Raw genomic sequence first — 22214 nt, forward strand, 5'->3', positions numbered from 1 at the left:
AGATAAACTAAATAGCCCTACCTCATGGTGACTTATGATGATAATAATAGTGTATTGTTGAAACACATCGGTGAAGGGCGGAACCACCAACACTAGGTATCTGATGTGTTAGCAAATCATGAATATCTGAGTAACTTACGGCACATTCAGCCTGTTCACACTATAACGAGGGGACACCTGTCAATAGTTAAGGGCCCATGTCCTTATAATGAGCCATATCAGAGATGGCAGTCCACAGCATCAGCCAGAAGAATTAAGCTTCCTGGTCAGTAGATTCATATTTTTTTCTGGATATTGTGAAAAATCTGTTTACAATGGTTTAAAGAAAGTAATATATGATTAAAATTTGAATATTTTGTTGATTTTTTTCAAAAGTATCACTAAATTAACTCTAAATACACTTGCTGAAACAACACACTTTTAAAGATCGAAACAAGAGCAAATGATTATTTTTTCAATTTGGTTCCGTATGCAAATACACTGTCTCTTATCAATTTTGATTATTATGTAGTAGCAATATATGAACAAGTATATATAACTGTGTTCCAAATGAAGTGTCCCTGTTTGCATATGAAGTGTATTTACACGCTGTTCTCGTCTGTTGTTACGCTGTCAACAACGAACTATCGCTCACAAACACATTCAATGTGAAGACCAATCACTGTACATTAGTCTAATCAAATGCTGATATATTGATGCTCATCTTGATGACATTTCGCCCATCACTCCGTAGCTGTTCTAAACATCGCGTTATAACGGGACAGTAAACATGACAGGTTTGTCTAGGCTCAAGACAAGGACCATGTGAAGTTGGACGTTGTGCAGAACCGCACTACTACCAAAATACACAGTTTTGCAAAATAATAAATGGTTTGTCCGATTTGTGATGTCGTTCGAAATGGACAAGTTAACGTACCTACCTGTTAGATTTCCTTTCTAAGGACACAAGCATGGGAGTTGTCCGTTTGGCCAGGTAAAACAATCCTCTTCTCCAAATGTGTCGACGGATCAACTCTATGACACAATCCAGGTATCCGAGATAAAGGTGTGAACAGGTGCTTATTGTCTATCGCGTATGCGAGTGTTGTTATAGCATCAAACACGACTTACACTACTTCAAAAGCACCGGACTGACATCGTTACCGACCTTCCTCAATCTACCTGTTCAGGTGAGATATTACTCTCCTCGCGACGGCTTGACATCAAATGACAGGCCGTCAGATGAACTTTCATTAATCTTCTTACCCCCGTCATTTCCCCGGACAACGATTACAAGTTCACAGGTCGTGTATATTTAAAACAGTTAATCAAAATTATTGTATATATAGCAACTGATTATTTTTATCATTTTTGTCTGGTAACTTGTGTCACAAAACGACGAAAGGGGATCCGAGTGCAAATTATTTTGGCTACAGGAATGTGTGACTTACGTTTTGGTCGAAGTAACTTTATAAGTATTTTTTTCGCGAAACGCTTCATCCTATTCAAGGATTATATATAACTACATCAATCAACTTGCAGTTTTGTTGAACTGCCCCAAAAGATTCATGGTTGAATACGGGTAAACATCGATCAACTTGTGATAACTCTGATAGGCTCGTGAGTAGTGTTTTCTTGGGCCAAGCCTAAGCATCAATGTAACCGCAGCCATGCCATGAGTATACACATATTCTGAAAGAAACGGAAACAGAATACCTTCATTTGTGACATGCATACTTTAATAAACAATCTGTTTGTCTGTTTAGAGACTCGCCAGAACCAAAATTTGGTCGCAGCATGAATTTGACCGTAAACAAATGTAAACGTAAATTTTAGACACGTTTCATTGTATACTAAGTTTGATTTCTATCCTACAAAATGCAACTATTTATTTGCTTTGGTTTCCTTATAAGAAGATGGTATGTTTAAAACAGCGGTATCCCCATAAACCGATGCCATATTTAACTAACATTTAGTCCAAGAAATAAAGTTAATCTCATTTAAAAATACAGTGTATCCACAAAATGAAACGTAAACTTCAAATGGAGCCCAGAACAATGCTTAATTTCAGGGTTCAGCTGAAGTAATCTAGACTTGAAGTAATCTAGACTTGAAGTAATCTAGACTTGAGTTGGATTCATTTTTTAACATTGTCTGTATAAACAGACTTAAACATGTTTCATGTGTTTCTTCGGACGTTCAAAACAGCATTATTGAAGCATGTTTCACTGGGGAAATTGATATCTAGATGATGATGGGTGAGACAGAAGCTCATGGGACTTACGTGGCCAGCTCCTTATACACTTAGACTATGAAGATAATAACCAATGACACCAAGATTTGTATAAAAGATTGCTATGAAATACATGACATGGGTTACAACATATCGTTAAAAATGCCCATTGAAAAGCATCAACATCAGACATCATATATGTCTTCAACTGATGAAGGAGTTAGCACATACCCCGAAACGTTGTGTTGCTCATAATAAAGACGTTGTCAATGAATTCTCTTCCTTTATGTGTATCATTTTAAAATCCCTTTCAAACACTTGATCAGAAATCATATAGCATTCACGACTATAAACTGTTGTTATACAATGCACATGGAGACGAACATATACAATCGCCTTGTCGTACCACAGCAGGCATATAGTGGTTCATAATCTTAATCACGATAGCCGACTATACACTGCAATCGGTTGTTTAAAAAAGAATGTGTAAATGACTTCGTACCCCGAAGACATAGGTCATTTTTTAATCCGCATGCAGTGACTGACTTGCTTGGGCCCGATTGGATAACTGCCTGTTCGCTGTGGTGCATCTGCAGTATGACTATGACGTAAACGAGAAGCACCACCCACTCTCTCATTCATCTATATTGCATGTATACAGTGTTTCTGAACGTACTTGAAAATGTGGAAATGCCCAATATCGTGTTACTGAACAAATGTTGAATGAAGAGCCGGAGCTGTTATGTGCTTTACGGGCACATTACAGCCATGGTTCGCTTCTTCTGAGTTATGGCATAAAGAGAGTTAAAGTACACTGGAATGCATGTTTTCTTTGATCGCAATAAACACCTCAACACCTCCAAAACCCAGTGATGCGACGTGTATGCTTCTTGTTACTATATACATGAAATGAAAGGTCACTGTTTGAAGGTGTGGTTTCCCATTCTTTTCTATCATGGTTGGGGTTTTCAGTGTGGCAATAAAAGCCGCATACGTTCGGTAGACTTCACTGCGGTCACAATAAGCTTTTGCATGAAAGGAACTGTTGTTTTATATTTTAATTGTTGACCTCAGTCGTGTGTTATGTGTGAACAAAGGCGTGAAGCTGGCAAGCCATTGCATATTTTCCGGTCAGCCTTGCGTTAGAAAAATGTATGGTATTTTCAGGTCGGTGGTTTCAGATACTTCTCGCAAATCTTTATCAGACCAAATCTATTGTCTGTCTCTTGAAATGTTTCTGCTGTTGTACTAAACTAAATACAATCGCGTTCAATCACACGTCATGTGTAAGTGTGTTGTCAAACGCACTCAGCAATGTGTCATATAGCATGGCTATAAATCATGACGTCGGCATGTAAATAATTAAGTATGGACCAAACAATCCAGTGATTGTTATGAAAAACAATGATCCGGTACGTTGACAGCACCATCAACCAAGTCACCGAGCCTGAACAACCGATACATTTAGTCGCCCCTTACGACCAGCAAAGGTTGGTGGATAGCCTAGCTCATAGGCTGTACTGAAAGAAAAGTCCATGGATGTGTAATAATTCTATCCTCCTAATAGGCAAGTCTAGATATGTGGACAATACTAAGGACTCCAGTCTCTTATAGGGACAACTTGATCTTATTATGTACATAATCTAGAACTTATTATTAAAACTAATAATTATTGCCTTATAGCCTTGTGCAAGTCTAGTTGGCGGGTACCAATTCAGACCCGACATCCCCATACACGGATTACGTTATTGTTTATTATTACCAACATCACAAGTCAGGGTGTTACTGGAGTCGGTAATCGGCGGTCTACATGTACTGTCAAGAATAAAACCACTTTTGCTACACCTTGTAGGGTTGCCCGAGGGCCTTTCTCTCTATGCAGCGCGACCCTCAATATATCTATTGACATAGTATAGTCGTATATGCATTGACTGGGGTATTGACGGCTGTATAGGCATGTATTCCAAATATGACATATCTGAGATGTCAACATGTTATAAAGCAAGCGACAAGACAGAATGTATTGATATTTTTATACACTGGTGTAATGTTTGCACGCATATGTACATATATTAATGTACATGTATACTCACCGCCAAAAGAAACGCGAACCATAGAAACATATAGAAGAGCTGTTTCCAATGCGTACCACTTAATGACAAAACTAACACCCAGCCAAGTGTTACCTCAGAGTGTCCTTATTCTTATCACGAATGCTGCACGTGATTTCCAAATTCTACACGCTAATCCTGCACAAGACAAATGTAGCATCTCAAGTCATGGATCTATGACGTCACCTGTGATGCGTTCATACGCGTCGGTTCACGCAACATAACACTATATTTCGTTTGTGTATCAAACCAATCTTATATCTATTGAATATGAGTAAGTCTTCATTTATCAACCAACACGTATGGTTTTCGCTTTTCTTTCAACGGTAAGTATATATATGATATATATGCATGTATACATGATAATATTAAGCATACCAAAGTCATACATACTCAACGTTGCTAACCCATGCACCAAAATCTTTCACTGCGAAGGGAAATAGGACCAGGAGAAATGACGGAATATTTTTCAGAACCATGAGAACTAGTTATCATAAAGGTGTCCGATTGCCAGATATGACCTGATGACGATCGTCCATATCTAAGCTCCAACCCGTCTACACTCTGTATTCAACTGAGCATTGCCTTCCTTTCACATTAAGCTGCCCCGACGTGATATAACCGAAATACTGTTAAAAGCGGCCTTAAATTCATCCACTCACTCTTAAAGTACAGGCATGAAAATGGCATCTTTGGTAACTGAGGAAGCTGTTCAAAGGTCGGGTAAATTCCTGAAGTTTACCAGTGGGGTCCCATCAATAAAATAAACTTGTTCAAGGGCTTTCCAGCTGAAGTAAAATTACATCACTCTATTTTTACTCTGAAAGTGAACAGCATCATTAGACAACGTAAAACGACATGAAAGGTCGTGCCAGTTCAAAAGCCATCTTTGCTGTGTTAGTGTTAATAACATTACTGGTTTTCTTTCTGTTAATGTCAAGATTTTCACACTTAAATTTTTGTTTTTGTTTATTTTATTTTTCATTTCTATGGGGGTTGGTTGAGGGTAGGTCTCAAAACTTAAAGAATTGTATCCGACATATAACTTCTTCCTTACGTATACATTATTTTTCACTAGTCCCCGGACACTTGTGATAAGAAATATCAACTTGACCAAATGACAGCAACACTGATATGAAAAATCGATAATCGAGGTGAATAAAAAACGCAAAACATGCATATCATCATACTTTAAACATATTTCACCCTGGTAAATAGACTGACAATTGCAAAACCAAAAGCTATAGGCAGTTAGATGCGAAGTGGTTTAACGACGTTCGATGACCGCCACGCCAACACAAAATGAAACATAAGACCAGTGGTAGGGAAAATACTGTCTCCATAGCGCATGCCCTACAGTTCAGGTAAATAACGTCCACTTTCGCGTGTGTGCAACAGGTGTAGAACAGAGTGTGTGTGTGTGCGGTTATGTGATACCACCCATTAATATACAATTCAACGTATGCCAAACAATATAACACAACCCACACGAACTTTTATTTCTAGCTGAACTAGACACTAATTGTACGCACGCTATATAACACACTGCTTCGCATGCATGATTGCAGGACCGGTAGGGGGGCTTCACGCCCTGTACACGAGTAGAGAAACACATATGACTGACATCACCAACTGACTTTGAAGAGCTTCGTTCTACTGAAAAGATCTTAGCATTATTATACAGATATCTCTCTGATGTACACCTGGTACGAAGAAGCCTGTGTTAAAACTGCCTAATTACCCACATATTCTTCCCAAACCACCTAAACTAGCGCGTCTATCTGAATCTTTTATTACACTATACATTTCTCTCTTCTAAAAAAATTTCTGATGTTGATTTCATGTGGAATACAGCTGGAATATGTAAATATTCCAGTCATTGTGCAGGACTAGTAACCAGATTCAATGTATTACTGAAACAGTTATATCGACATTCAGTATATATATATAGAGAGAGAGAGAGAGAGAGAGAGAGAGAGAGAGAGAGAGAGAGAGAGAGAGAGAGAGAGAGAGAGAGAGAGAGAGAGAGAGAGAGAGAGAGAGAGAGAGAGAGAGATATGGGTAACGATATATAGATAGATAGATATGTAAATTAGAATGATAGCGAGAACTTCTGGAAATCAATTACGATACATTTATTTTTTATATTTTAATTGAATATAGTTCGTAGATGCTCGTGTGCTCATAAACTGTGGTTTATAGGAGCTATGCATACGATCTGGTGGATAATATGTTGTGAGCGCGGCAATATAATGTTAAACACTGTGTGACGTACGGCTGGTGATATATTGCTGTATGTAATTTCAGCACTTGATAACGATTACATTCCACAAATATTATACGCCATCTGCTTGTTCAAATCATCTAATTTCAAACAAACGTAACTGTATAGCTTCGTGTTATCCATGCATTGTACAGCGCTTCAACCAAAATAATGATTCAATATACTCATTACTTTCATATATTCAATCAGATGTCTCCGCGGTGTACATGTATTGTGCACGTCTTTAAGCTAACACAGCTGCTCTATATTTTTTCTCACCTCATATATTGTCTATTCTTAAGAGTGTTAATGAGGACCCAGTGGGAATGGCTGGTCGGAATCGGTCTCCAGCATCATATACTGATCGTATGAGATGCGACTCAACGGATCGGGTGGGCAGGCTCGGTGACTTGATTGAAAGTCAGACATCGTACCCCGAAGGCGTTGATCGTTGCTCATGTTATCAACCACTGGATTGTCATTTGACTGGTCCAGGCGCGATTATCTATGGGCCGTTGTTCTTGAATATTGCCCATTTGCGTGGATCGATGCTCATGATCACTGGATTGTCCTGCCCAGACTCGATTATTTACAGACCGCCGTCATATAGCTGGAATATTGCTGCGTGCGGCGTAAAACAACAAACCAACCAACCAACCTTAAATATTGACCAGTGCGGCATCAACATGCGCGTATACGCATACGTTAATGAGGATAAAGCTGATGCAAGTGTTTTTAAGTCATGGCATAACATGTTTGGCTGATTGAACGATTTTGCTATTTTCTTTGTCCAAGTATGATGATATATCATCAACTACATGTTGTTATATCAACGATTACATCCAATGGTTTCTATTTCAGGGCTTTTGACCTTTTCCCGAGCTTTGGGGTCACACGGAGAAGGAAGTTGTACAGTAAACTGTTCCTGGTCAGATGATCACTATAGAAAGAGTGTAATTGTATGGTTTACTTTTCAAACAGAAAACGGCCCAAAATTATCGGTATACCACAAGAGAAAATATGGTTCCGAAGCATATCACAGTTCATTTGCTCATGTCTTCATGAAAGTTATGAAATTTGACAAATGGCGTATGGCAATGAAAGTATATGCTATTTTTACAGCCTTTCTTGAAACAATTTGACGGCACATGTGTTTATCCCACCAGGGCTTTACAGATTATCTCGAAATATGGTGAAGGGAGTATAATTTCATATATTTACATCTTGGGAAGAACGTGTCACAGGCGCAGTCCACGATGGTCGTAGGGTGGCGATTTCCAACGACAATCCCAATGTCTCCAATGTCAAAGAAGTGTATAATATACATTGCACATTAGTAACTTGATCTGTGTTCACTGCTCTTCGTAAGGATTATACTTACATCTACCAACCTCTTATATCATTGCTAATGCACAGACATATATATCTGGCTCAGCACATCTCCTTCCAGTTAACCCCGTTTACCCAGCCACAAAATAAATTTGTACATTCGGCTCAATGCAGGCGCTGAAAACGTATAAAATATTGGCAACCAGTTTGCTATAATGCCGTTACGGTCGAGCTGCTAAAGCTTGATTTTGTACCACGGGTGTTTACCCATGAATTTCTCTGTGCGAGTGTGGATACTACGGAACATTAGTTCCCCTAAGCTGTGTGCGAGGCGCTGTATACAATACTATGTCAAAAAGCCATACGTATACACGATCGCTCATGCGTATAAATTACTCTCAATATCACCGACGCTAATTCAGTAATGTGCTTTCCGTATTTGGGTCGGCAAAATCTGCAAGAGGCCGTGATTCAGTGTTCAAACCTTAAGCTGGAGAAAAATAGTACATTCAACAACAAGAGCTTTGCCAGCAAACATGCACGTGGCATATGACCCATGGTGTACTGACATCATGCAATGTAGTGGAAGTCGGCGTACGACTACAAATACATGAAAGCTTTTATAACCTGGGGGCTGGACATTCAAGGTCTAAATATAGTGTATTATTCATTTAAAATGTGAGTGGGTGAAATAATATTGTATTATGCTTCTGTCTGCAATATTCCAGCTACATAAAGCGGCCTGTAAAATAATCGAATGTGGTCCAGGCTAACCAATGGTCAATAACATGAACAACTGTGCACAACGTCGAGGTTTGAAGGCGCACATTGCAGCCATATCAAACATGTGAACCAACAGCAAGATGATCGTGTCGTCGTTGTCTTACAACGAATTGTGTACTGGGATCCATTGTGCTCCACCGTATGCCAACACTTAGAACTATTTTCTGAGCATAAAGATAATGTTATGAAGTGATTTATTTATGCATAATCTTTTTAAGGTACAAATGCAAAACAACCGTATGAAAGTTACTGCTGTTTAATGCAATTGCGACTGAACGTTATGAGCAATATTCAATATCCCCAAATAAGCCAAGAAACCAGTGGTTGAGAGCATAAGCACCCATAAAAGCCGTCGGGATACATGACAGCAATAAGCCATGATATACATCCATTCTAGTCGAAATGTTGTAGCAATCCAATCCTCATTAAAGCCACCTGCGACAAACTTGGTGCAGGGGACGAACTCCAACCGAAGTATTGTTCTGTATACATATTATGTTATTTACATGCACACTCATTAGTATGTTCCCTTCTTGAGGAAGACATAACCATCACACGGACAATTAATGCATTTGGTGAGGTGAGGTGAAGAGGGGTTTAAGGTCGCGTTTAAGTTCGTTTCATTCGTGTAGCGACGTGTGTGTGTGTGTGGCTGCTTGTATTAACTAGTCCGGACTGATGCCGGATTTTTGTGCTGGTGAACTGATATGCCATGCCGCAGCTTAACATGGATACACCACTCAGACACAGGAGCCGATCAGTCTTTGATTTATCCCGTTAATGCCCAGGGGCAGGCAGGGTAAGAACTGCGCCATGCATGACTGTGGCACACACACACACACACACACACACACACACACACATACAAACAATCTGGTTACAATCCTACGTCTGTACATACGCGTAAATACAAAATAGTTACCTTGTTTAATTCAGGGATGAGCGAGTGTCTTAAATGGATACATACCGTCATACGACCGAAGGACGATATTTTGCCTCAACCTTGTGGGACGGTGAGGCTTGTGATGACACTGTGATGAAGTTTTGGTTGGAGACGGAAGTGTTTACAGTATAGACTATGTCGGAAGGGATACTGGACTGAGAGTGTTCACCACAGCATACAAATTATGCGGCAGGCCTCTCACTTACCACAGACAGAGCAAAACACGCACGTACGCACGCACACCTCCCTGTTAGAACATGGCCAACGTTGAAGCCGCGAAACGTTTGAGGGTGGACGTTCACATGTTGAGTAGGCGGGGGAATTACAGCTGCCGAAGGTACACCAACAAGCCAAAATACTGCTTACAAATATGCGTAAAGGAAAGAGTTAATGACATACCTACCCATTTATAAGACCTATTACCAATAGCAGCAACAAAACCTGCCAACTGTTGAATCGACCAGTCAATCACACATATATGTACCACATTTTCAGCCAAACTGGTCATTTATTTGTTAACTCACTACAACGTTTACCCATGGATATTATAATATTCAGGTGACATTTGAGGCGTCGTCCGCGATGAGTTTCTGCAGTTGTGTGTCCACCTGCTGTACAAATGCAGGGAAGCTAGGGTCTGTGAGACACAGTCGGATCACTGTCTTGATCTCCTCGGGCGGGAAGTCACAGTGCTGGTACGCAACAGGCAGTCTCGCCTTCAAATGTCCGGACACGACCTGTAAAAGTAGCTCAAGAATAAAAGCAACACCAATTTCTTACCCGCCATTTCGTTTTGACTATCGTGATTCATAACGACCTTTTCACATTTAATACATTAGAGCCAGCACCTTTTTCAAGCCACAATAGAACATGACTCTATGTTATTATTTAAGTACGACTAGAATATTTTACAATCTTTTTTTTCTGGGAACAGTGAAAATTGAAATATTTAGATTTACTTTAATTATAAAACATTTCAATTCAAGTAGTTAATATGTGGATAAATCGTAATATTCACACTTAAAGGGAGACTAAGCGCGGGCAAATTGGCAGTCCCAGTAATTTCGATCTTAAGTCCTCAAACGCCACCTTGTTTGTCTTCTTAGGCAATTTTTCTTGTGTGTATGATAGTTTGTGATTACCTGAATTACAATCAATTGATCAAAGTACCTCTTCAAGACCCCTGATATTATTTGTGAATAACAGCTTATATTGCACTGTTAAGTAGAGCACGTCATCAATGAAACTGCTTACCTAAACGTGATTATGGACAGTGACATGGGACTTATACTTAAAACAAGGAAACATGCGATATGAATTTATTAATTCTATCTGGGTTGTGCTAATGATGATATTCAGGTTTCACCCAACTTCAAGGGCTATTTTGGAAACAGGTGTATTAATAATGGAGGCAACGACATATTGGCGAATAACGGGATCGGGTGGTCACAAATCACTAATCTTAGGATTAAATAAATACAGCTCATCCACATGCATTTCAAACAACATGCAGTCATGCTATCAAGAAAGGTGGGTTACAATGTGGTGGAAGTTAGCGATAGTTTCGTAACCGTACATACTACATTTGACAATTATGTAAATCGGTGTAAAACGTTGGCACTCAGAAACTGTGTTAGAAACAGGCAAAGAAATCCTAAACTGTTGTCATATATTTGCGACTTAATAAACCTTAGCGCTAAGAATGACACACCGAATTGAGATCGAGCTACAGTTGCTTTGTGAAAGGGGCGTAACTTAAGACTAATTAGGGGGGCACAGGCGGCCCAGTCGGCTAAGGCGCCACGATTCGCTGTGCAGAGTTGCGTCCCTTGGGTACGGAAGAAACCTATGATTGTGGGTTCGAATCCCGGTTCGCCCCGATTATGTTTCTAGGTTTGTCAGAACCATACCCGTGCTCGTGGGTTTCACCGATGTAGTAAACGTCTGAGACCTTCATCACATCCTCCCACATTAAGCTGACACGCCGTGATATAACTGGAATACTGTTAAAAGCGGCGTTAAACCCAACTCACTCAGACTGCTTATTACCTTAGTTGTTATATCTAACGTTAGCTGTCTTCAAATAACTCATCTGCAATCATCCAAAAAAATTGGTGGTGGGAACCCCCTAAACCCGTACCTCATCAGTAATTGCGAAATTCGATGTTCATGTCAATTACTGAATTGTCTCGTCCACACTCGGTTGTTTACAGGCCGCCCTCATATGGGTGGATTATTGCTGAGTGTGGCGTTCAAAACAAAAAAAAACAGATAAAACTGAACTATATTACTTTATTGATATCGGCTCTACGTCCCCTGGGGATAATTACTGAAGATATTGGCCAAGAGTAACCTCCACCTCAGACTCAACCTGTCATGCCCTAGCTAGCTGTTACGCCCCTTAACCAGCTTTTGACGATTTTCACCAGTCATTTATCAGGAGTAACCTTCACGTGGGAGTTACATGTACCCCTTGCCTGATCTTATTTACTAATAGTAACCTCCCCTTGAAAGAGATCTCTTGCGTGCTTCTTGTTAAAGCATTCATATGACCCGTATTATAAGGATTCTCACCTGAGCCATTTTACCAAGAGTGACCTCCCCTTGAATGAGCTCTACCTGTGTCCTCTGCGGACTGACAGCGTCTTTCGACTTCTCCTGCAGTATATAATGAACAAATTAGACATAATGTAAGGTCTTCAATCACACCAGCTGATGATTTTTTTCACATACATTAAACATACATCAGATGCCGATACGTTATTATTTTGGCTGAGAGGTCAGGGCCCCGTTCCACAAAGCGATCGTAGCGCAACGACTCTGTCGTAAGTCTATGTTAAAGTATAGGAGTTACGGTCGCCTTAGCGCTCCGTTCGCCTTATGGAACGGGGCCCTGGACCCTCCGTGCCACTACGATGCCGATGTTGACCTTGACCACTGGCTGATGTCAGTCAAAGTCTACCTCCCCGACGTATATGGGATGTGCATAAGGTAGAAAATCTCCAACTTACGTTTGTGCTTGTGATCTCCATACTTTTGGTTGTTTGACTATCCATCTTAACAGGGAAGAATTTGGACAGTTTTTCTGCACAAACTGCACATTGCTTTTCAGCTGTTCTCCCATCACATCCATAAAACTTCAGTCGAAATCGTCTTGTTTCATTCTATCAGCAGAATAAATTAAACGGACGGGATCAAGATTAGGGAGACCTTTATGAAATACACTGTATACCAAATTCATTAAATTTTAATTGTTTAAATAACCAGCATATAGAAAAAAGAGTCATCAATGGAACGATTTAAATTGAAATGATACAAAAGTATTATTTCTGTATTCTCTTACACGTTTGTAATACAATCATTCTTCGATACCAAAGATTCTGCACTTTCTGTAAGAGACGGGGGTCAACATTTTACGACGCTTCAGACAACCGCGTCTTCGTGTGTGTGTGTGTGGCTAGTATACATATACTAGCATATGCCAAATGCCAATGTGTGTACGTTCTTTGCGAGATAGCCCACCATGGTCTTGTGTTCACTATGTTTTTTGTTTTTCTATGTCGCTCCCTATATTATTTATTTTAACTTAATTATGTTTTTAATTCAAATTTGATTGCACTGATAGAGAAATAACGGGAATAATGACGATGTAAGAGCTTACTGCCACTTTATACATGAGCAGCATGCTGTCCCTCTTCGTCATCCCCCGCATCCAGGCCCGGGCTGTCACCAAACTGTGACTCTCCTGAATTGCAAAACATAAGGAATGCACGAATACGGATGTATGAACAACTAGAGTGAAGACAAACACAAGGATTTATCTGTTTCCATACTTGCAGTACAATAAAGGATAGCTGAAACCATGCGTGGCTTTGCCAGCTTACCATAACGGTTGTGCTCCGACACAGGACGAGGTGGCTGGAATCTGTGAGAGTCAATACAAGATCACCGTCGTTGTCATCGTATTGCTACAAACGGCATAAACATTTAGTTTCACATAAAGTCTCTGAAAGACACAAGCATAGACAGTATTACTATGGGAATATTTTAACATTTGTTTCTAATTGATAACTGATATTTCGCGAGGCTAACAGCATTTTTTTGTGAAAAATAAAATGGCAAGGTGGCTTTCAAGTTATTCCGTATTATTTTGACTGAGGTGACCCTCCTTTGGGATTGGCGTATGTGAATAACGCACCTGCCACTGTCCTTTTCCCGGTGCACTTGGAGTTGTCAGGTACCTGGCGTATTTCTCGATTTTCCACACTTCAGACATGTCTTTGAGCTATGTGTAATAATACCGAGCTAAGACTAGGTTCTATTTGTTTCAATGAACCTGTCAAGCCACTGAAGATTCGCTATGAGGCCAGTCGGTGTGCCCAGTGCCTACATATAAAATTGTTAAAAAATGACACCCATCTGATATTGATTTGATACATGTGGAGCAGATAAATAAATATATCATTCAACAAAAACCTTTATTTATGCATGACCTAACCCTTCAGTATAATACATATTAAATCCAACATAACAGAAACACGTCCATGTCATTAACGTCCATTAGTAGGACAGTATTAAGGCCTGCATTGAAATATTTACACTTTTGTTTGTCAATCTAGAAGCTGTAACGATAAGTTTGGGGGCATCATCGAGAAACCTGTGTCATGTGTTCTGTCTGATTAGATTTATATATCCCCACTGTTCAGTAGAAAGACAATGAATGTGTGCACAAATATGTAATGTTTTCATTTACAAAAAAACATATTATTGGTATGAGGCACTGTCTTACTATATATTCCCTATTTCATATGAATAAATAGATGAATTGAAATCACAAATTCGATTTTAAGATATCATAAAATGAATTATTTATATCACTACCGAATTTGATTTTATGATTTTACTTCACACATTTGGTTTTATATGATAAAATACAATATATCACAAAATACATATATCTAAAGATCGAATTTCTAATGGCACTAAATATGTTATTATATGATAAAATCGAATTTATGATACGAATAATTCATTCTGTGACATTAATTGATCTAAAATGTTTATAAGTATCATAAAATGGGAACTAAATCGCTAAACTTATAATTTTACTTATCGCCGTGTTGTATGTTTTCGGACACATAAGAAACATTCGTAGTTTTCTCGCTAATCACACGAACAACTGTGAAACTTATTTATAAAAGACAACTATATATCTTAAAAACAAGTCATCATATGACTATTTACAATAGTCTGTGTGACGCCACATCCCTCGTTATAGTGCGAGTAATATATATACAGAAATTAAGTTATATGGCACATCTTTGTTTTATTAAATGGCAAAATGTCTTGAAATATTGTATTAATAGATCTAGTGCACATAAAAGCACAAATAAATATGCATGATATAGACGTAACAGAAAACAATTGGTATAGATTTAAGGCCTGGAAGCCTTCACGTTATTCTTCCTCAATACGTTTAAATGTTGTTTTTTATTGTTGGATTTTCATCGGCCCTTTGGCATCAGTTATTCATGGACATGGCACATTGACATTCCTTCAAGTCCGAACGAAAACACTGCATGAACACTTGGGCTTTCTTGAACTCTCTCTAATCCCATTGACTTTCCCTTTGTGACAAACTATTTACGTTTAAAATCATGATGGTTTGGCCATTACATAGATATATGAGATGAACACATTTGTTCCATCCACATGTATGGCCACAAAAATGAAGGCCAAGCTGGAAACAAAATATACTCGAGCAGACGATTTTCGAGTAGCCTTGTGAACTATCGGCCACCCAGCACACAACTAACTACATCTGCTGACTGCCTTTGTGCCATGGGGGCCATACATGATATATGACCTACTGTTTGTATAGAGTAACTGAAGTTAACTATGACATGCCATGGGAAAAACACAGAAGTTATTCCCGATTTCCAGTTAATGATCTCGACATTGCGTCAGTGAAGTAAATATTTTGTGTTGTATTCCTAAACACTTATTGTATCTTATAAGAGCATGTAACGATTTTTTCTTTTGAAAATTAATATAGTTGAATCCATTAATTTTATTATTGATAATGGAGATTGTTTAAGTAAATAAGTCATATGGAACTGTGTGTTCTGGGAATAATTCATAGAAGACAAACGAAAAACACAGTACATATTGTATTAGTTTGTAAAAGCGTACTATATTTCTGACGTCATCATTTTATGCGGTCTTACTTTCAATATGGCAGCTCCCTGTCCTGTCAAAATGACATAGATTCGAAGCTAGAAGTTGTTATCTGTGAAACAGGAAGTTGTGTTTGCAATATAGACACTAAACATGGAGAGTGCGACCGAGAGTGCAGATTCGTCGCCTCGGGTAAGCGTTGTACACGAAAGAGAAGTCCATGATTTTATTATCGTGAAATAACCATATATCCTTGGCCATTTCATGAAGATTCTGTTGTAACCTTTGAGCTTGATTTGTTCATCCTCAGAACGTACTGGGTTTTTGTTCATCACACGTTCATGAACTTGAATTAATAGCCACCATTTAAACGTTTCACATTTTGTACTACTTATGGCAATATTTCCATATTTACCAGTTCTATATATATACGTGGTACCCAGCAGGTAACGTAATTTCCTTATTTCGATTTCATCTTTTTTTGTGGGACTTTCAACACCCAAAAGTTAAATTCGTAACCAAACCAATTCGTATCCATAGAGAATTGGAAGCCACAACCAACCAGAGAAATTGATAGATTACTTATTTATAATAGTAGTTACAAAGGAATCTGCAAATCCTTTTTCAAACAAATTAATTATATGTCCATCAACTCCACCCAACATCCACCACTTACCAAATTAACTTCTTGTCTTTCTCAGCTTATATATATTTATCAAATTGTTTATTTATAACAATGGGTCCTGCAAAGAAAATACTAAAACCTACCATATTTTTATTAAGCACTTTATCATGTTTATTCACAAAAGAACCTGCTGAAAACACCAAGAAACTTACACATAAGCATGATAAGTGAAAGACAAGGATAGTAATTATCATTCAATTCCAATATAAAAAATGTGTCTTCAAATTCCCTCCAGGTTTGTCTAAGAATTCATTGTAAATTGTGTCTACGAGTTGGTAGTATCTATGATTTCACCGCATCCCTGCTGTTACTTAGTCAAATATTAGAGCCCGTGTGGACAGTTATTGAATCAAAGTGTTCTGTAAAAATATAAGGTAAAAACACATAATGTTTTGTGACACTGTGAGATGAACTATATAATACGAAATATAACCACTTGACAGGCAAGGTCTTTGTCAAAGGCCTTATGCTCAAACTCTTAGGTTACTCAGTTTTAATCTGCAAGTATACCAGCTTTTATATTATACAATGATATATTCTATTACATTACACTTAAAAATATTATGAACATTTATTTTAAGATGAACAGAGCCTATGTTCACAGTCTGCCATCAGACTACAGTGATGTCCAGTCAAACAGCTACGATCCAGATTTCATATCAGATATTAGCAACAAGATGCAAGTGCCAGACCGTATAGCTCTGGGAGGAGCATATAACGGCCATGTTGGACCCACTGGAAACCCTGCTTCGGAACACATGATGGTGCCGGACAGGATTATACTGGCAGGTAAGGCCAAGAAGAAAGGACTTGTATAAATTGTCACATCTGCAATATAGCTTCAAGTACTCACATTGTAATTGATACTGATAGTGTTTGAAATTGACTGAGATTTTATCATTGATTACAACTAGTTTGTTCCACATCTTTCCAGGGATCACTCCAGGGATTTATCTAGGGTTCCCAACAAAGTGCCCTTAGCAGACAAATTGGGAAAGAATCATGATATTGTTCAAAATTGGATTTTTTTAATTGTTTCTATTTTCATAAATTCTGAGGTATTGGGACATTTTTAATTCAAAATAGTATTTTTATTGTCATTTGCTGCAGATTTGGGTCCGAATAACGACCTCTGAGCAGGTCTAGATAAATCTCCCACATGAATTTAGTTAACAATGTCAATGCAGTGTATGTGACTTTTATGAAGTATGAATTGTCGTCAATATATTTTACTCACATGAATAAGTTAAAGAGTGAAAACTGAAAAAACTAGTTTTTTCTCTTTTACATTTTTCAGCCTCGGTCAAACATGCTCAATATTTAAGGACTTGATAGGACTAGTCAAAATGAATACATCAAAATAATTTATGACTGGAGCATCTCAGGAGATTTTCCAATTTGGATAAGCATATTAAGAATTACCCTTTGTGGCTTAGATCCTTACTTGACTTTCTGTCACTGAGTTGAATTTGTTAAATATGATGACACACAGTCATAATGACATCATCAAGTTGTTCCTGCTTCTTGTGCATATTGATTTTACTTTTAGGATTCCTGTGCATGTCCATGGCTATAACTTGCCAGGATCCATGCATCGTTTGTTGTTGCTGTTCAATGCTGTCATGACCAATGTCTCGCGCTGTCTGGGTGTGATGACACACAACTTAGACACAGAGTCTCACCAGTCATTATTCAATGTCATCTCTTGCAACCACCATAAGTTGTTTGGGACCATTTCTAATCCTGAATCCCCACTGAGCCCTTTAAATATGTGTTGGGATATGTGGCAACACTGTCTGTATCGTATGAAGCAGGATAGTATCTAGATTGGTTTCAATTCTCAGCTGTGCTGTCATCATACCTACCTAAGTACCATTCATATTAATGTTCACACTACAAACACCATGAAGATCAGGTTAGAATTTGTCTTGAGGCGACTAAGGGGATTGGGTGGTCAGACTCATTAACTTTGTTGATGCATGTCATCATGTCCGAATTACAGAGATTGATGCTCATGGTGTCCAGACTCGGTTTTTTACAGACCACCGTCACAGCTGGAATATTGCTGAGTGAATGAAGACCCACAAACACTGTTTTTCCAGCCTTGGTAATGATATGACTGTTGATGACTGTCACATTGTTACATTGCTTTGTTTGTCACTGCTGTCTATGATGAAATTGTTTTTGAAATTTGAATGGCAGGAGGAGATACACACATCGGCATGAAGGAGGCGCTTCGACCTCTTGCCTTTGATCGTGTCCCGGACAGTGAGAGCTTGTCCTATGTTGGGCTGATCACCCCACCCAGAACACTGACTCTGGAGGAGAGATTCCCGACCGTGGAGGATGTGGAAACACGCAGAGCTAATACTGATATGGTAGCCAAGCCAGAAGCTAATGGGTGAGGAGGACTGGGCCATTTCGTTGATGTTTGGCTATCACACATTTTGCCATGTTTTTCAGTTGTCATACCTAATGTCTGACAATGTTTTGTATCAATTACCTTTATTGATCTTTGGTGATTTGAACCACTTTTACTATTAGGGAGATGGTTACTCTGCAGCAGATCATTTACTGGACTGGTAAAGACATATGTAATTTCTGTTACCGGACAGGGATGAACAATCTGTGAGACCTTTGAGGATATTTTGAAATAGATCCTGTAGCATCCTGCTTTTTAAAGTATTTTTTTAACACTGATTATTGGGGAAACAACTGTTGTGTGATCAGTGGAAATGTCAAGTATGTATTTAAGATTTGTTTCCTGTTTATGACAACAATTTGAAGAATGATCTCCAAAGCAGAGAAACTTGGTAAAAATAATTCTTATCATTATTTATGGAATATTGTATAGTTCAGCCTGGAACATGTGTTTTAGGGTATTTGTTACATAGCATCTATAATCATATCTAAATACCTAAACAAGTCTATTTCTGTTTATATCAAGTAAATATTAATGTCAGCAATATGTGATCTGTTACACCATATACCAGCAGTAAAGTTAGGTGGTCATTATTCCATCACAACTTGAGTCGAGTCCAAAGCTAACCTGGACCAATCTGTTTCCATTACAGGATGGGCCCAGTGCCGTACACTCCAGGAGTGTCACCCTACGAGTCGCTGCTCCTCAATGAAGAAGATGAAGCCACTCTATTACGAACCCAAGTTTCTAAACTGACCCGTCGACTGACTGTCATGGAGCAGGACAACCAGCGGCGATCTCAGCGCGAAATTTTTCTGTACCCTGCTGTGTTTGGCTATCTCCTGTTTCGAGTATTTTTCTGGTTCATGAGAAATAGATGAAACCAGATACCTCCTCTCAGACTGACTTTTCAGATATATTACAGGATGTTATCTTTTCCTCAATTATTTCTTACAGTTCACCTGAGGGAACATTCTAGTTGATATTCTGGGAGAGCCCAGATATTAAGGGCCAGATGTATTACTCTAGTAATCTTCAGAATGACAACTTGTGACAATGTGTACAATGTGTACAATGATTGATACCACTGCACACCATATCACTACATGTGTTTATGAACATGGCAGGAACTCATTTATCCAGGACATTGCTGTACATAGTCATGCTGTTTTCTGTAGCTACTTCCCATGAAATACAGGTATATCTAACGTGTGACATCAGTAACTGACAGTACACTATTGGAACATCAAGCTATGGTACAATGGAACCCTGCTTATCAGGACGCCTCTTTTCTAGAATTCATCCGTTTAACTGAATATCTTGATATCTGAATATGTCTTGAGTTACTTTCATCACGTTCATGCCTACGTAGCTTCAGACCACACATCCGGAACAAAGAAGGGTTGCTTTATTGTAATTGTGGTCGTCAGTTAGCACGGTTTCTTGTTTTAGCATGTTAGAAAACACGAGAATGTATGCAAGTTTGGTCTGAAATTTGGGTTAAGACATCAGATGTGATCTTTATGACATGGAAGTCATATGCGCATTGAAGAGGTTGTTGATTGTCTGGATGAATGACCCAGTTTTATATGTAAGTAAAACACCATTTTGGTCACATATATGACTGTTCGGAGTGAAATATGACTATGTTAGCAATTTTATGATATCCACGTTTTGTTTTCAATGAATAGTGTACCAGAGGCTGGTTTTCTCTTTGTCCACATTAGTGGGGTCCCACTGTAACATGTTCTTCAGAACTGTTAAGAATACTGGTCCCTGGTCAAACACCCAAACCCTAAAAACCAATCTCTGTTCTTTATTTCAATCTAATGGTACTACTGGGTGATGTCCTGGGACCTGTGAAATATTCTATCATTATGCAGGTTACAGAGTTCACTGACAGGCTACTACACTGACCAACTGACATCTACATCATATAGGGGAGGTGAGGTGAAATTGGGTTTAACGTCGCGTCCAAGATTATTGCACTTGTATAGCGACGTTCATGCACGTGTGTGTGTGGCTGCTTGTACTAGTCCGGACTGATGCAAATTTATAGTGCTAGCTCACTGAGATACCATGCTGCAGTTTAACATGAATACCCCACTCAGACACAGTATACTGACTCTGAGCCGACCAGTCCTTGTTTTAACCCTTAATGTCGAGTGCCAGACAGGGTAACAACAAGTACCATCTTTTTAACGTCTTAGGTATGACGCGGCCAGGGATCAAACCCTGGACCTTCAGCTCTCTTGGGCGGACGCTCTACCACTAGACCACAGAGAATTTAGAACAAACTTGTGCAAATCCTCAACATGCTACAGGGGCGGTTGGGTAGCCTAGTGGTTAAAGCATTCGCTTGTCACGCCCAAGAACCGGGTTCGATTCCCGACATGGGTACAATGCGTGAAGACCATTTCTGATATTGCTAAAAGCGGCATAAAACCATACTCACTCACTCAACATGTTACAGACCTTCATCTTTCCGTCAATGATTTTCTTGTAGTTCAAGAATATGGCTCATTAGCCATTGTCAACCCTACTAAACATATTGGGCATATTCTTTAGAGTTACCAGCTATTAAAGTATCATGTCCCTTTGGTCGACAGTCTTTGGGTATGTGAAAATACATGACATGCAGAGAAGTCACGAATTTGTCATATCTGATTGTTGAGATTTGTTGTAATTGAATTCATCCTAGTTTATCACAGTACGTCTGTATCACACGTACCTCATCTCATCAGCATCTGATCAGTTCAGCTAGAGGTATGTCTTAACAGACTAGCCAGTGTGTAGTTTTCTTTGGATTATCAGTGAATGATATTGTCACTGTAGTAACTGCTGGGTACTGGGGGATAATATATATTGAACAATGATAGAACTCATCCCAACCGACATACAGCTTTATTTACCCTGTGTGTAACCAAGCGATAGGTTTCATCCTCATGACATGCCTGTCCTAAAGACGTGAAAGAGAAAGTCCTGATAAGCATGACATTTTACAGCCAAATGTTTCTTCTATGATATATGATTAAATATTGCCTACATGTCTATCCTGATATTCCTGGTGCTGACCTATAAATCAACGAGAACACATGACTGACATGTGAACCAATAAGAACATATGACTCACTTGTGAACCAGCGATAACAGATGACTAACATGTGAACCAACAATAACTGATGACTGACATGTGAACCAACAATAACAGATGACTGACGTGAACTAATGATAAAAGATGACTGGCATGTGCACCAACAGTAACAGATGACTGGCATGTGAACCAACA

General features: G+C 38.9%; 3 protein-coding genes across 6 annotated transcripts in view; 1 reads left to right on the forward strand and 2 right to left on the reverse strand.

Moving 5' to 3' along the window:
- LOC124139691 (rho GTPase-activating protein 18-like) overlaps positions 1-1178 on the reverse strand; it is a 49775-nt gene extending 48597 nt beyond the window's left edge. Inside the window, exon 1 of one of the 2 annotated variants that reach the window (XM_046506953.2) lies at positions 921-1178. The gene's annotated coding sequence lies outside the window, so the exon portion shown is untranslated. Of the gene's footprint in view, positions 1-916 lie in introns of both variants that reach the window. The other variant, XM_046506954.2, reaches the window with a different exon arrangement.
- Positions 1179-10120: 8942 nt separating this feature from the next.
- On the reverse strand, positions 10121-15624 carry LOC124139693 (meiotic recombination protein REC114-like). Of its 3 annotated transcripts, none has more exons than XM_046506958.2 (7): positions 15512-15624; positions 13840-14027; positions 13526-13609; positions 13303-13386; positions 12653-12805; positions 12216-12299; positions 10121-10378 (listed from the first exon to the last, which is right to left on the reverse strand). In XM_046506958.2, the coding sequence occupies exons 2-7, from the start codon at positions 13915-13917 to the stop codon at positions 10196-10198; spliced, it is 666 nt and encodes a 221-aa protein (XP_046362914.2). In that variant the 5' UTR covers positions 13918-14027; positions 15512-15624; the 3' UTR covers positions 10121-10195. The 3 variants fall into 3 exon arrangements, with proteins under 3 accessions (XP_046362914.2, XP_046362915.2, XP_046362913.2); XM_046506959.2 differs by having other exon boundaries at positions 13840-13926; positions 15512-15618; XM_046506957.2 differs by having other exon boundaries at positions 15549-15612.
- A 245-nt stretch (positions 15625-15869) lies between these two features.
- Positions 15870-20989, forward strand: LOC124139694 (mitochondrial fission factor-like). The gene is made up of 4 exons (XM_046506960.2): positions 15870-16010; positions 17085-17292; positions 18706-18904; positions 19578-20989. The coding sequence occupies exons 1-4, from the start codon at positions 15972-15974 to the stop codon at positions 19804-19806; spliced, it is 675 nt and encodes a 224-aa protein (XP_046362916.1). The 5' UTR covers positions 15870-15971; the 3' UTR covers positions 19807-20989.
- Positions 20990-22214: the final 1225 nt, after the last annotated feature.

The sequence above is a fragment of the Haliotis rufescens genome, unplaced genomic scaffold (assembly GCF_023055435.1).
Source record: "Haliotis rufescens isolate VD_foot unplaced genomic scaffold, xgHalRufe1.0.p SCAF_1, whole genome shotgun sequence".
NCBI classification, from domain to species: Eukaryota; Metazoa; Mollusca; class Gastropoda; order Lepetellida; family Haliotidae; genus Haliotis; species Haliotis rufescens.